The sequence below is a fragment of the Diabrotica virgifera genome, chromosome 3, assembly GCF_917563875.1.
Source record: "Diabrotica virgifera virgifera chromosome 3, PGI_DIABVI_V3a".
NCBI classification, from domain to species: Eukaryota; Metazoa; Arthropoda; class Insecta; order Coleoptera; family Chrysomelidae; genus Diabrotica; species Diabrotica virgifera.
In genome coordinates, this window is record NC_065445.1 from 101,183,918 (window position 1) to 101,198,868 (window position 14,951).

Below are 14,951 nucleotides of genomic sequence, written 5' to 3' on the forward strand. Positions count from 1 at the left end.
GGGTGACATTTGTACAGATGCATTACATAATGATTGTCTAATACTCTAATTATATCAAAAATGAATAACCATTTTTGATTTTAGTCTTTTACTCTAATTATATTTATTGACTATTTCGATTCTTTAAGAGTTAATTTTAAGGGTGAAAACTACCCCAAATTGCTCAAATTTGCTCAAAATTGCTCAAAAATGCTTAAGGAGGATAAACTTTGATTCGGATGATTTATGTGATAATGGTTTGATATTCTTTTTATAATTTCTGAGTATTTCAACCCTTAAAAATTTATCTTTGAAGGGTGAAATCTACCCATTATTGCTAAAACCTATAAAAAAGCTTTAAAATGGTGAAATTTGTTCAGATGCGTTACATAATGATTGTTTAATACTAATTATATTTAGTGACTATTTCGACCCTTTAAAAGTTCATTATTAAGGATGCAAACTACCCCTAATTGCTCAAACTTGCTCAACATTGCTCAAAAATGCTTAAGGAGGATAAAATTTGATTCGGATGATTTATGTAATAATTATATTAATTTTTTATATTCGTCCCTCCTAAAATTTAGGGATACATGCATACACAAATATGTATACGTATTCGTAAGTGTTATATAGTTCCATGAGTTGAGTATGAATCAATGTATGCGCATATATAAGTTTCTAGCGTACACCATACAAAAAACACCGCTAACTTCTTACATTGTTATGCTTCCAACTGGATTTCTCCATTTTTTTTTTTGAAAAAAATATATTGGTTTTTTAACCGTAACTTTTTTATTTTTTATCTTAGAAAGTTTGGCAAAAAAGAATTTTGTAGGCTTTTACAAGATCTAAAAGGCTATTAATATAAAATCCATTTAAAACCCCCAGTCGCAAAAAGAGGCAACTTTGAAAGGGTTGGCAGGTAAAGGTGGTTTTTGCATGTTAGTACAAGTTTTAATTGTCAATAGCTCACTTAATTTTTGCCGTAGAAAACTTTTGCAAACCAAGTTCTTGAAAATTAAATAACCTACAATTTCATATCGAAACATTTTTTCGTATCTCTGATGCGAATATTTCTATTCTGAAGAAAAATGCATTTTTTACCAAACTGCAAAAATTTGTTATTCGCTATTAACTCCAGTTTTTTTAAAATTAATCATTCTAAGCCAGTCAAACTTCTAGAATCGATTGATAATATATTAATAAAGAAGACTGAATAAGGTCAATGACTAAAAACACCTGTAACTTACATTATTATGCTAAAATTGGATTTCACCATTTTTTTTTTTCAAAAAAATATATTGGTTTTTTAACCATAACTTTATTTTTTAATTTAGAAAGTTTGGTAAAAGGGCTTTCGTAGGCTTTTATAAGATCTATAAGGCTATTAATATTAAATCCTTTTAAAATACTGTCACAAAAAGAGTTTTTGCATGTTATTACAAGTTTTAATTATTGTCAATAGCTCACTCAATTTTTGCCGTAGAAAAAATTTTCGCAAACCAGTTTCTTGGGAATTAAATAGCCTACAATTTCATATCGAAACATTTTTCCGTATCTCTGGCGATAATCTTTCTATTCTATCTTTCCATCAAACTACAAAAATTCGTTATTCGGTTTCAACTCCATTTTTTTTAAACTAATCATTATAAGCCGGCCAAACTTCTAGACTCTATTAACAATACATAAATAAAGAAGATTGAATAAGGCAAATAACTAATTTTAATTAGTGTGATAATTAGGAGGTTGTTTCCGATCACTTTTTCGCTGAAAAAATAGGAACACATTCGTTTCATTATAAGTCACTTAATTTTTGAGCTAGTGACTTTACTTTTATTTTTGGAGATATATATTTTTTAATACTTTAAATTAGTTTCTATAAGTTATCTTCCAAAAATGCATAGTTTTCCCGTCTTTTGACTTTGAAACTAAAATATTTAGCATTTGACGAAGAAGAGCTAACATAATAATATGAAGAGCTAACATAATAAAGTATAGCTCGATTACTGTTGGTCGTAAAGAAAATTAAAAAAAAACGTTTTGTTTCTTTTTTCAAAAGGTACATTTTTGTTAAGTAAAGTTGTTTTGATAAAACGAAAACTTTTTGAGTTATTAGCAGAAAACTAATTAAAAACATTGATTTTTTCGATATAAAACTAACACTTTCGATACCGAATAAATCGAACAATATTAATTTTATCAAAAAAACGTATAGAACATTTTTTGCTTAGAATGAATGTTTTTACCAACTTTTGCGGTCAAAATATAATAAAAAATCTCCACCCCCCGAGATGAGGTGGCAACCACCCCCATGGTAAAAGCGCCTTTCGGTATCATATAGATTTTGATCCTTGGACTATCCACTACTTATTCTCAAATTTTCAAACAAATCGATCTATTCTGTAAAAATTGCGAGATGAAAAGCTTTGGTTCCTGGACTAGTAGTGTATTTTCAAATACTGATAATCTAGTCTAGATAATGACTTAGTTATACTTACTCCCCAAAGTTTACACTCTTGGCTAGAGGAACTGAAGCGTAATAATAATTTTTAAATTCGTCCATCCAGACTTCTGCAGCTCGCCTAGTATTCCTTGCAAATACTGTACCACTACCTCCTGGGAATGTGTAAGGGTGTCTTTTTCTAAATACATGACCCACCTAAAATTGAGATCGAATTAATTAATTTAATATTAGTTATGAATAATAACCAAAATCAAGATTAATAGCCAAAATCAATTAGGCAAAGTTGGTCTTAAACTAATATGGCCACCGATGATCTCAAAAAATATACCAGGTCTTGACTTATTATCTTCTATCGATTTAAGAATAAGAGAATAGTTTTAGTGTTGCACTTATACAGTTAAGTATAGTATAGTGCAAATGAAAGGAATATGTACAGTGACGATCACTGAATAGTTTACACCTTAATTTGTATATTGTAATACTGTAAAATTGCAGTGTCGTACGGATTTGATAAATGTCAAAGTCAAGAAATTTTTAAAAAAATCAATGGTTGTAAAAAATTTGGCGAATGTTGAAAAATAAAATAAAATAATATCAAACTCCTCCAAAATGGTTAGAATGCATTTGAATGATGCGCAAAAAGCAAGAGAAATTGAAAATATTGAAAATCAAACAGAGATGGTGTTGGAAAAATAAATCCCCAACACTAATATTTAGTAAAACTATACTTTATTTAAATATTTTGTTTAGTGGTTTGCGCCTTGTTTACACGTCAAAGTTTTTCTATGTTTTTATGTTCTATGATTCAAAGTTTACACAAAGGCGCAATATTAAAAAAAAAGAAAGTTCGTTACTAAGGTGTTGTTGATATAATAATAAAAAATATAAAAACGGGAAGTAGGGCTTGTGTCCGATCCCACATAAATTATTACTATAATACCAAAAGTTTGTGTTAGTGTAATAAAGTTTATTTGTGAAAAGTGCCTTAGTTATACCTAGCTTCCAACGAGATTCAAAACCAGCGAACATTCTTCCTTAATGTTGAAAAAACCCAACAGATGGGATAATTTTCACTGTATACCACGGTTGGGAGGTTCCAGATGTCAGAAGATCTCCACAGATCAACAGGATGAGATGTAGATTATTTGATAAAATTTTCTTTATCAACAGCTCAAAAAGCTAAAATCGAAGAGACAGCGTTTGCGGGCAGTATTTGCAATGCTCGTAGAAGAATTAAAGTGGACTGATAAATTGTACAGCTGCAAGGAAACCTTTTTTGATTGAGGATTACAAGAGGAGACGAGTTGCATTTTGTAATGAATTTATAAACCGTGAAGAGAACTTTTGGTCTAAATTGCATTTTCCGATGAAAAATTATTTCATTCATATAGCATTGGTCAAGTAAGAGTTCATAGGCTGAGAAATCATAGATATAATGAACAATATACTCATCATTTATAAAATAGTGGAGGATTCTCGGTCAACGTATGGGGATGGATAAGTGCTGAAAGCCCGGAAGTTAGTTATCATATAGAAGAAACATTAACAGGATTACATTACAAACATATTCTGGAGAACACAATGTTGCCATCGGAGATCCAGAGATTCCCCAACAACAACTTCATCTTCCAACATGACAATTGCCAGATGCATACGAGTAAATTATTCGAGAATGGCTGGAAGAAACTCATGTTAATGTTCTTCCGTGGCCTTCCCGGAGTGCAGACTTTAACCTTGTCGAAAATGTGTGGGCAGAGTTAACAAAGAAACTAAATGAAAGAAACCTTAGACCACGGAATAGAATTCAATGGGAAGAGCTTGTTATCTATAACGTGAGGGGATTGGTGCTAACTATGAACCGAAGACTGCAAAGTTGTATTGGCAACAATGGGGCTTCCACCAAATATTAATTATTGTTTATTATTTATCATTTTTTATCCTTATTTAATATAAAATAAATTTAAAATAAAATGGATATTTTAAAACCAGACTTCCTTATTTTCGTTATTAAGACAATAATCCCTTTTATTCAAAAAAAATTCTTTCTATACTTTCCATTTTGTTAAATTTTGTAAAATATATTTACATTATTTTGATTTTTAAATTTTAATCACTAAACTATTCTATGTAGGTACATCACTCGGAAAGTCACTTTGACGTAAAAGGCGCGTTTAAACGAGGTAAACATTTAAAAAATCTGCTGATAGCTACGTAAGCCTGTAAACTATTCAATGACTGTCACTGTACATTCGTTATTTCGTAAACCGGCAACTTTAAGGAAAAATCCCAAAACAGGTCGATTTTTATTTTTAAATTAAGCATATATGTCACACTAGTGACGTCATCCATCTGGGTTTGATGACGTAATCGATGATCTTTTCTAATTAGAATAGGAGTCGTGTGCTAGCTTATTTGAAAGGATATTCAATTCTCTATTCAGGATTATAAACATTTACATAATTTACTACAATTTACATACTTATTTGTACAAGGTGTCCAAAAAAAAATTTTTAATTAAATTATTTGACAAAAAAAAAAGAAGAATATAATATGTATTTTATTTAATTTCAAATCCATTTTACTGTTGCCCGAAAACAGAAAAAAGTTTGTTTCACAAATAAACATTGCTCACAACTTGAGAGAATGGTACTTACATATGTATGTACACTTGCCATCAAGTTATTTTAGGAGACCTTAATCTTAATCCTATTACAAACTCATTTGTATTTGAATGGCGTCCTTAGGTTTCGAGAGGCAAACATACTGAATAGCAGGTACAATAATTAAAGGAACAAAAAATTAAAATTTATTAATTTCTACCTGTGCCGGAAACTTAACCACACGATTCAAATACAAATGACTTTGTAATAAGCTTAAGATTAAGGTTTTCCAAAATAACTTGATGGCAAGTCATTTTAAGGAACTTTCAGAGCATTGTCTCTAAAGTCCAAATGTCTATGATGATTGCCGACCTCCGTCTACAGTCTAGGAGATGGCACTTAAAGAAGAAGATAAAATGGTGATGGCATAAAACATGCAGACTAAGATGCCAGTAATAATATGAGATCCAAGGTCTCCTTGGATCCTAAAGAAGAAGATAAAATGGTGATGGCATAAAACATGCAGACTAAGATGCCAGTAATAATATGAGATCCAAGAGATAATATGAGATCCAAGTGCTTACAACTTTGTGTTTCGTTCATTGAATCTTACATCTTTTTATTTTTTTATGGATAGGATTTAAACCAGTTAACCTTGTTTAAACATTGTTTCGTTAATTAATTTTGGTCACTGCAGTAATAAAAACTGCTCTTTCCTGGGCTTTTATAAATCCTAAGCTGTATCTACCGTTATTGTTGATATTCCCTATGCTACGCTGTTGTTGTTCTGAAGCTAAATTAATATTTTGTATTTTGAATACTAATACTTGTATTTTGAAGCTAAATTAATATCTTGTATTTTGACAACGACATTCGATGTGGGCGTCGAAACGTTAATAAAATCATTTTTTTTTTCGTTAAATTGTGGCTTATTTCCCATTTAGAATAGTTGATTACTATGCTATCCTATTAAAACTCGAATCACTATCATTTACAACAACCAAAAAGTTTATAACAAAGAAACCAAAAACACAAGTTTTTATTTTAAATATCATCATCATTATCATCATCATCATCATCATCATCAGTAGCTCGACAACCCTTTTTGGGTCCTGGCTTGTTCTAGGATTTTACGCCATTCTGTTCTGTTCCTTGCTTTGTTCTTCCAGTGGGTAATCTCAAGTGTTTTCAGATCTTGTTCCACTTGTTCCATGTATCTAAGTTTGGGTCTTCCCTTTGACCTTCTCCCTACTGGTGTTTGTTTCATTATATGTTTTGGTGTTTCGGTCTCCAACATCCGTTCAACATGGCCCATCCAGCGCAGACGTCCGACCTTTATGGATGTTATGACGTCGGGTTCGTTGTATGTTGCGTCTAGTTCAAAATTATATCTTCTGCGCCATACATCATTTTCTTTCACCCCCTTATATATGTGTCTAAGGATTTTTCGTTCAAACGTACCTACATACCTAATAAGTTCTCATCGCTTTTCGACAGTGTTCATGTCTCTGATCCATATATAAGGACCGGTTTTATCAGGGTTTTGTATATTTTGCATTTGGTTTTTTTCGTGATGTTGTTAGATCTTAGATGTTTAATAATTAGTCCATTATATGTTTTATTAACAATATGTATTCTTCTCTTAATGATTATCGGGGGTATAAAAAAGTAACAAAAGTGCCCCAGTAATCTGTTTACATCAATTTGGTATCGAAAATCCTTGAAACTTCAGAAGGTAACTGCCTTAGCTATAACTTCGAGCACCAGGTGCTCCGGAGGTCGGTTCTGATGGCGTATCTGTGTTCAGCGATCCCAAAAACCTTCGAGCAATCTGTTCGTATCAGTTTACTGCCGAAAACCTACAAAACTCCAGAAGATGACGTGTCTTAGCAGTGACTCTGGTCACCAGGTGCTCCGGAGGTCGGTTTTGAGGGTATTCATGTTCAGCGACGTCAAAAACTCCCGAGTAACAAAAATATGGCCCTTAATGGACTGGATTTTGACATGTTTATTGCATTTTTGGTTGCATTTGACGCACTGTAAATGCAATTACATATTATGCATTTCCATCCTTTTTTCTAATGTCGACTTTTGTCGATAGAGTGCAAAAAGTTACCAAGTCGATATATATTTTTTAAAAATCGATTTATTCGGGAGTTTTTTGTTCTTAACGCCCTGGTTTATAAGCTCGGCTACCTTGTTGGGATTTTATGTAAATTTTTTATAATTAATGTTATGAATTTTAAAATATATTATTATACAATATAAGGAATATACTATTGCTAATAAAATATACTTACCCTACTACATGGTATTATTTCCAAACTGCCTCCACACTGCCATACCCTAAAAGATATTTCCAAGTTTTCTCCTCCCCATACATCCATTTTCATATCATATTTTCCCAGCTTTTCGAAATATGCCTTATTAATAACGAATAATCCGCCTGCTATCATTGGCGTTCTTATAGGCTAAAAAAAGTAGAATTATCTGGATGGCATTCTAAAATACACTAGCAGTTAATAGTGATGTCACATGTGAGATCTACTTCCATATTCAGTTCTTATGCTCTGATAATCTGGGCAAATTAAAAAAACAGGGAAAACTTATTTACTAGTAATTTTATTGCTGGAATCGAATCTTATGATTGTATATAGATAAATTTGCTATTTTTGTTTATAACAAAAATATGCTATTTTTGTTATAAACAAATTCTCGCTCCGAAATCGTGATTTTTTAATTATTGATCTGTAACTCCAAAGCTAATAAAGTAAATGTAACTCCAAAGCAATAAGATTTTAATTTATTATTTTAACTCAAATAAAAATTCACCGTAATTTCACCGACATCTCTTAAAGAAAAGAGAAAAGTCCCATATACAAAATTAACTATTAAAATAAAAATTAAAATTAACTAAACTAAAAAGGGTAGTTCCCTAGGTTGGCTGTATACCATATAGTTAAAAAACTCAAACATGAAGGAAAAACCACTTCTACGTAATTGGTATATTTATTAAAAATTTTAAAAATCCCAATGGATTGAAAAAATGTGTCCAATTCAGAACGTTTTCGGACCTATCGGTCCATCATCAGTGAATTCGAATACTTGCTAAATAGCCCCAGAACCAAACAATGGTTGAAATTATAATTCAATCTACATTATGTTGTAGTGATATTGAACAGGCTAAAAGCCGATGTTAAAAGATATAACCTACGGGAACATGGTGAAACTCTACCAGGAAACCTAATCAACCATCTTAGGCCAACGTTGACTACCAAGTAAAATTAACTAGTTTTGATTAACTAATTAAATGATTTTATTAACGTTTCGACGCCCAAATCGCAACTCATAAATATTGGCAATATCATTTTAAAGTCTTCTACTTTAAAAATGTATAATATATGTCTGAATTGTCGATATAAATGAGTCAGATTAAATAAATTATTAGAAGAATTTTTTTTTACTAAGCAACAACATTTTTGTTTAATTTTTGAATAATTTTGTTTGACGATTTGGGCGTCGAAACGTTAATAAAATCATTTTTTTAGTAAAATTGTGGCTTATTTCCCATCAAAACTAGTTAACTGAAAAAATGCCACAAGAAAATAGCTTCAGAACAACAAAAATTAAAATAGCAAATAATTATTTAAATCTAAAACTTTTCTTATTAGAACCCCTTTCTGGCGTCATCCTTAATCTCTGACTTTTACAATTTATAAGACAAGAGACGATGAATAAAGAAAGCGAAAAGGACTCTACAATATGCAGTCACATTCCGCGCTTTCATTCGTGTAGGAAAAGGTCCGAAAGAAAGTTTCAAGTACTCAATATTTGAGTACACTAAAACCTCGATATAACGAACTACTAATTGGTGGACGGGATGTCCGTTAAAGCCGAAAGTCCGTTGTATATGAATAGGGTTAAAATGAATCAAAAATTTTTTTTTCGAAATTATAAATTATGTATTTAGTAGATACAGTGTACAAATCTGTAAGTTAAAAAAGGAATAAAGTTGTGTTCACTACTTTTTTACTTTTCTACTTCATCTAAAAACTTGCAATATACTCATTTGGTTGACAAAATTATTCACTGTTTCATGGGTTGAATAAGCAATGTATTTTTTGACAAAACATACAATTAAAGTTGCCATCTTCTGAATTTAGAATACAGTAATACCTCCACTGACGCTACCTTGACCTACACGAATCCAGAGTTACGCGATTTTCAAATCTTGTCGATTAGTCATTTGAGCGCCAGACAATCACTCGATTATCGATGAAATAGAATTACCGCCCACATATTATTGCTCATCAAATGTAGACATTTGGACTTTTCACACGAAATCAGCACATCACTAAAATTTATTTTGTACATATTAGGTATTTCTTATCTACAGTTTTGTCTGCAAGTGGGTGTTTGTTATTTTTATGAAATTAGTAATGCGATTAAAGAAGTTGTTAATAGTGATGACGTTGAAGAACTGTTGAATTCCTACAATCGGGAGCTAACTATTGATGACCTCATAGAAATGCATCAGGAAGAACAAGACATTGAAGAGCTTGATTGTTTGGATCCATTTTAAACTGAAGATCAAATAACGGTTGGAAACTTGACTGAAGGTCTCAGTTTAATTGAAAAGGGCTTACAAATTTTAGAAAATATAAACTATAACAAAGATCGCATTTCTTCTACCAAACAAGGGATAAAAAAATTATTAGACTGCTATGAAGAAATTTTGCGAGAGAAAACAAATCTTTGAGTTGTCTCTTTGTTAGATTTTATGTAGCCTTCTACATCAAAATAAATTAAATTGACAATTTTATATTTTTATATGCTATTTTTCAGCATCCGGTCCCAATTAAATATAATTTATATACATACATATGCGAAATTACACCGCGACTTACGCGAATTTGACTTACGTGGTTATCGCTCGGTCCCACCTTTCGCGTAAGTGCGGGGTATTACTGTACTTTCACGGGAATTAGCAGGAGTTTTGTCTCAAGTCAATAAACATTTCGCCTCTTTAGGCCGTATTACCAGTTTCTTCTCTTGGAATTTTCTCACTGCAGGTACAAATCCTTTAAAACCCCATTTTTGAAAATATCTCTAATGAACCATGCCCTATTAAAGCTATAATATGAAACGGGCATATGATACCTTTTGATGATTATATCTTTGAAAACACTAGGTTTACGAGATTTACCAAATTATAGTAGTCAATCCATGTGATCCATCGGCGTTAGCACAAAGCAGTGCCGAGATTCTGTCCTTGTTGTTTCTCCTTCTAGAATTCGATTTTTCATATTTTTTTGCATTCAAATTTTTTTTATATTTGATCGGATTTTTTGTCCGTTATATCCGAAGTCCGTTAAATAGAGGTCCGTTCTATCGAGATTTTACTGTATACCCAACGCAATAACATGTAATTTTATTGAGTTGGGTGTACAAAAAACTTTCAAAATAGAAACTCTTATTTATTTTATTATTATAATCTATTATTTATCTCTTGAATATAAAATTCTTCGTAAGGTTATAGAGTGCAATGACCATAAAGCAATCAATTTGATCGGTCACGTTTTAGAGACAATTCGACAAGGAAGACATTACAATGCGAAATATGTCCTTTGAAGCATTTAGTCAGTTGCCAGTATAGAATTTTATTTCGGATTAAAGTAACTAACTAATTCGATTGATTTTTATTCATTCAAGACTTAGTCCAGGTCGCATCTGTTTTGAGATGGACGTTGAGAGGTGACTCAAATGTTTTTGCAGAAATTGCTTGAAAATAAATCAAATAATAATATTTGAGTTATCCTCCCTCTCAAAAAGGTCCGGAACATTGTTTAAATAATCAAAATGTCAAAAAATTAAGGAAAAATTCGATTTTTTTCTTCGTTTTTTGATTATAACTTTAAAAGTATTCATTTCCGAGAAAAGTTGTACTGACATAAAAGTTGCGTAATTAAATTTCCTACAACATAAAATTGGTTTAAAACTTAAAAAATAGTTATTTTAGTTGCAAAATATCAATAATTGCGAAAAAAACCATACAAAAACAAGTATTCGCATTTTACGTTTTTCAACCATTTATGCTACACTTAGGACCTTCATATTTCACTCAGAAAAACTTTATGATACAGTAAAACAATACTGTAAATTTCATTAAGATCGGTTTAATAGATTTTGCAAAATAAATTTTGCAATCCAGCTTTCGCAAAAAAATTGATTTTTTCAAAATGTTACAGGACTGAAAATAAAGCAGATAGCAGGTTGAAATTTTTTTTTGCTTATCGAAGTGTACTGTACCTTTCATTTGCCATTTGCAAAATTAAAATCGATTAATTACCACGGCGTCAGGAAATTTTTTAAATAAACAATAATTTTTGGTGTTACGCGCAGGACAGCGGTGTTCGATTCACACAAGTAGATTTCCACAAAAATTTCTTCCAATGGTTATCTAATATATTATTTTCTTACTCTATATTTTGTTGTATTTAATATTTTAATTCCACAAAAATCAAACTAATTTTATTATTGTTTGTGAAATATTGTTTAAACAATTGCATATGTTTAAAAATAATAAACTTTTATTTTTTAAGTTAAAATATATGAACAAAGAAAGTTTTTGCTAATAAAAGTGTTATTTTAAAGGATAGAGTATGTGTTTTTATTTTGCAATAAACAAATTTATTTATTTATATCGAAATGTAATAAAAATTAAAATGTATCAATCATTATCAAAGGTCATTGGAATGCCCAATCAGAGCAAACTATCCGCTGTCCTGCGCGTAGCACCAATAATTAATGTTTATTTAAAAAAAATCCTGACGCCGTGGTGTTAATCGATTTTAATTTTGCAAAATTGCAAATGAAAGGTACCATAGACTTCTATAAGCAAAAAAAATTTCAACTTGCTATCTGCTTTATTTTCAGTCCTGTAACATTTTGAAAAAATGAATTTTTTTTACGAAAGCTGGATTGCAAAATTTATTTTCCAAAATCTATTGAACCGATCTTAATTAAATTTACAGTATTGTTTTACTGTATCATAAAGTTTTTCTGGGTGGAATATGAGGGTCGTACGTGTAGCATAAATGGTTAAAAAACGTAAAATGCGAATACTTGTTTTTATATGTTTTTTTCGCAAGTATTGCTATTTTGCAACAAGGGTGACTATTTTTTAAATTTTTAACTAATTCTATATTGTAGGAAATTTAATTATGCAACTTTTATGTCAGTACAACTTTTCTCGAAAATGAATACTTTTAAAGTTATAATCAAAAAACGAAGAAAAAAATCGAATTTTTCCTTAATTTTTTGACATTTTGATTATTTAAACAATGTTCCGGACCTTTTTGAGAGGGAGGATAACTCAAATATTATTATTTGAGTTATTTTCAAGCAATTTCTGTAAAAAAATTTGAGTCACCTCTCAACGTCCAAATGTACTAGTATTTTTACAGATGCGCCCTGGTCTAACTCGGTTAAGAATTAAGTGAATGTTTTTAAAGTAAAATTCTGCTAGAAAAACGACTTCAGAAGCGATATGATGACACAACAGCTCTAATTAAAATAAGATGGACCCTAAGTAGGTACAAGAGAAAGATCAAAAGAAAATAATTATATTAAAAAGTAGCACCATTGAAAGGGAAAACGACATTGCCGAGATTGGATTTATGTGCCGCGGTACTATGCCTTTTCTCATGAGAATCTTTCAGTGCGTCACAGTTTTTAGATTACATTCTAACGCATTAAATTGTATGTGACAGAAAAAACGCACGTCGGTGATTACATTTTATCGGTGACATTTATAACATTTATTCTAGTTGGCAGTATTCAATAGATGGCGCTATAATTGAACAAAAAATTATTTACGAATTATATAATATATCTACCAATATAATCTGTACAATTTATAAGACTATACAAATCAAAGAGAATACCATTTTATAAATGCAATAAACACAATTGATTTGTTTTTATGCCAAATTGCAAATAAAATGTGACAACTGCCAAATTTACTTTTTTACTATCATTACTTACCTTTTTTTCTATCATTTGTGACGCACTGAAAAATGCTCATGAAAAGAAGCATATTTGCAAAATAATTAATGAAGAAAACACTACAGGCATTGAACAGGAAGACATTGAAGTATATGCGTGGTCGGACTCAACAATAACCCTGGCATGGATAAAGGGATCATCAAACATATAGAAAATATTCGTCGCTAACAGAGTAGAAGAGATAAAAAGCATTATATTACTAGAGAAATGGTATAAAGTGGATACAAAAAAAACCCAGCGGACATCCTTTCACGTGGAAGTACCTCATCAGAATTAATAAAAGATGAATTATGGAGGAAGGGACCAACTTGGCTGACAAGTAAACAAGCACTTAAGCCGACAACACCAGAAATACCTTAAACACACGAGGAGGAAATCAGAACGAAAGTAACGGCGCATACGTCAGTAACAAATGAAGACATATGCGAGAGGTTCTCGAATTTAGAAAGAATGAGAAGAGTATTATCATATTGTACGAGATATGCAAACAACTGCAGAAAAAAGAACTGCAAGAACCAAGAGCAACTGACGGTCCTAGAACTAGAGGAAACGTTATTAAAGGTGATAAAACTAACACAGCAAACCTACTTTAGACAAGATATTGACAAGCTGAGGAATAAACAGCAGTTAGTCAGGACAAGCAAGTTATCATCATTGGTACCATTCCTGGACCAACACGGGATTTTACGAGTCACAGGAAGGCTGAGAAACACGAATTTACACTACTCGGAAAAACACCCTATAATTTTACCCAAGGAAAGTGCACTAACAAAACTAATTATCTCGGAAAGTCACACAAAGAATCTACATAGCGGACTCCAACAGACATTATAGTACATAAAGAGGAAATACTTGATAATAAACGGAAGAAAAACTGTAAGAAATCTACTAACTAAATGCTTAAAGTGTAGGAGATATAAAGGACAAGCAGCCCAACAATTAATGGGAGACCTACCTATTATTAGTCTACTCCAAAGTTTATTTTTGTAAATTGTAACCTTCGTATAAATTTGCCTTAAGAGGCAACATCAGCGCATGGAAAACGCGTTCCAAGATTGCAGCTGTAATTTGGAATATTTTGTCTAAATATTTGGCACACATATTCGTAATAGAGTAAAGAATTGCTCCATAATAAAATAAAATATTACAAAAAGGAGCCTGTACCGACATTAAGAAGAACAAAAAATATACTTTCTTCATTTAGCGCGCCTATGAGTATAATAATTATTACAATCATTATCACAATATTGTGCCTTCGTTTTTGATAGTGTAGCGTCATTGTCACTGTCGTACTGCCGATGCACTGTTGCCGCACAGTTGAAAGTTCGCAGAACTTCCGAAAAAAAAAAAATTGATTACCCGCTGATATAGCCTCTTAAGTAAACTGCTACTTTATTTTAAATAAAGTGAGATGTCATACACAACAGTTTTTGTGTTTTTATGTGATTTCTACTAGCCTTTAAAAATCCTGGATTAGGTAGATACTATTACCGATGCGTAGAAAAACATTAGATAAATGTAAATACCAAAAACAAATATGAAATATGTCAAAGACAGAGTATCTTAAAATAGGGGATGATGAAGAAGATCCAGATTTAGAAATTAGAACCACAAAAACATGTAAAGAATATAAATATCTCGGATCTATAATATCTAAAGAAGGTAGATCTCCAAAAGAGACATCGAAAACAGAACGCAGCAGGGCAAAAAGCGGTAAACATTCCAAGCTCTCTACTATGGTCTAAAGATATAAGACAAAAAACGAAATTGACAATCTATCGTACCTTGGTAGAGCCTATTATGACTTATGGGGCAGAAGTTTGGCAGATCACGAAAAA

At 31.2% G+C, this 14,951-nt stretch overlaps 1 protein-coding gene across 1 annotated transcript in view; it reads right to left on the reverse strand.

Annotated features, from left to right (window-relative positions):
- Positions 1-14,951, reverse strand: part of LOC126881231 (polypeptide N-acetylgalactosaminyltransferase 2) — a 94,496-nt gene that overhangs the window by 9,726 nt on the left and 69,819 nt on the right. The window contains exons 5-6 of the mRNA XM_050645375.1: positions 7,347-7,517; positions 2,481-2,641 (exon numbers count right to left, since the gene is read on the reverse strand). Coding sequence (XP_050501332.1) covers positions 2,481-2,641; positions 7,347-7,517 — 332 coding nt within the window. The remainder of the gene's footprint in view (positions 1-2,480; positions 2,642-7,346; positions 7,518-14,951) is intronic.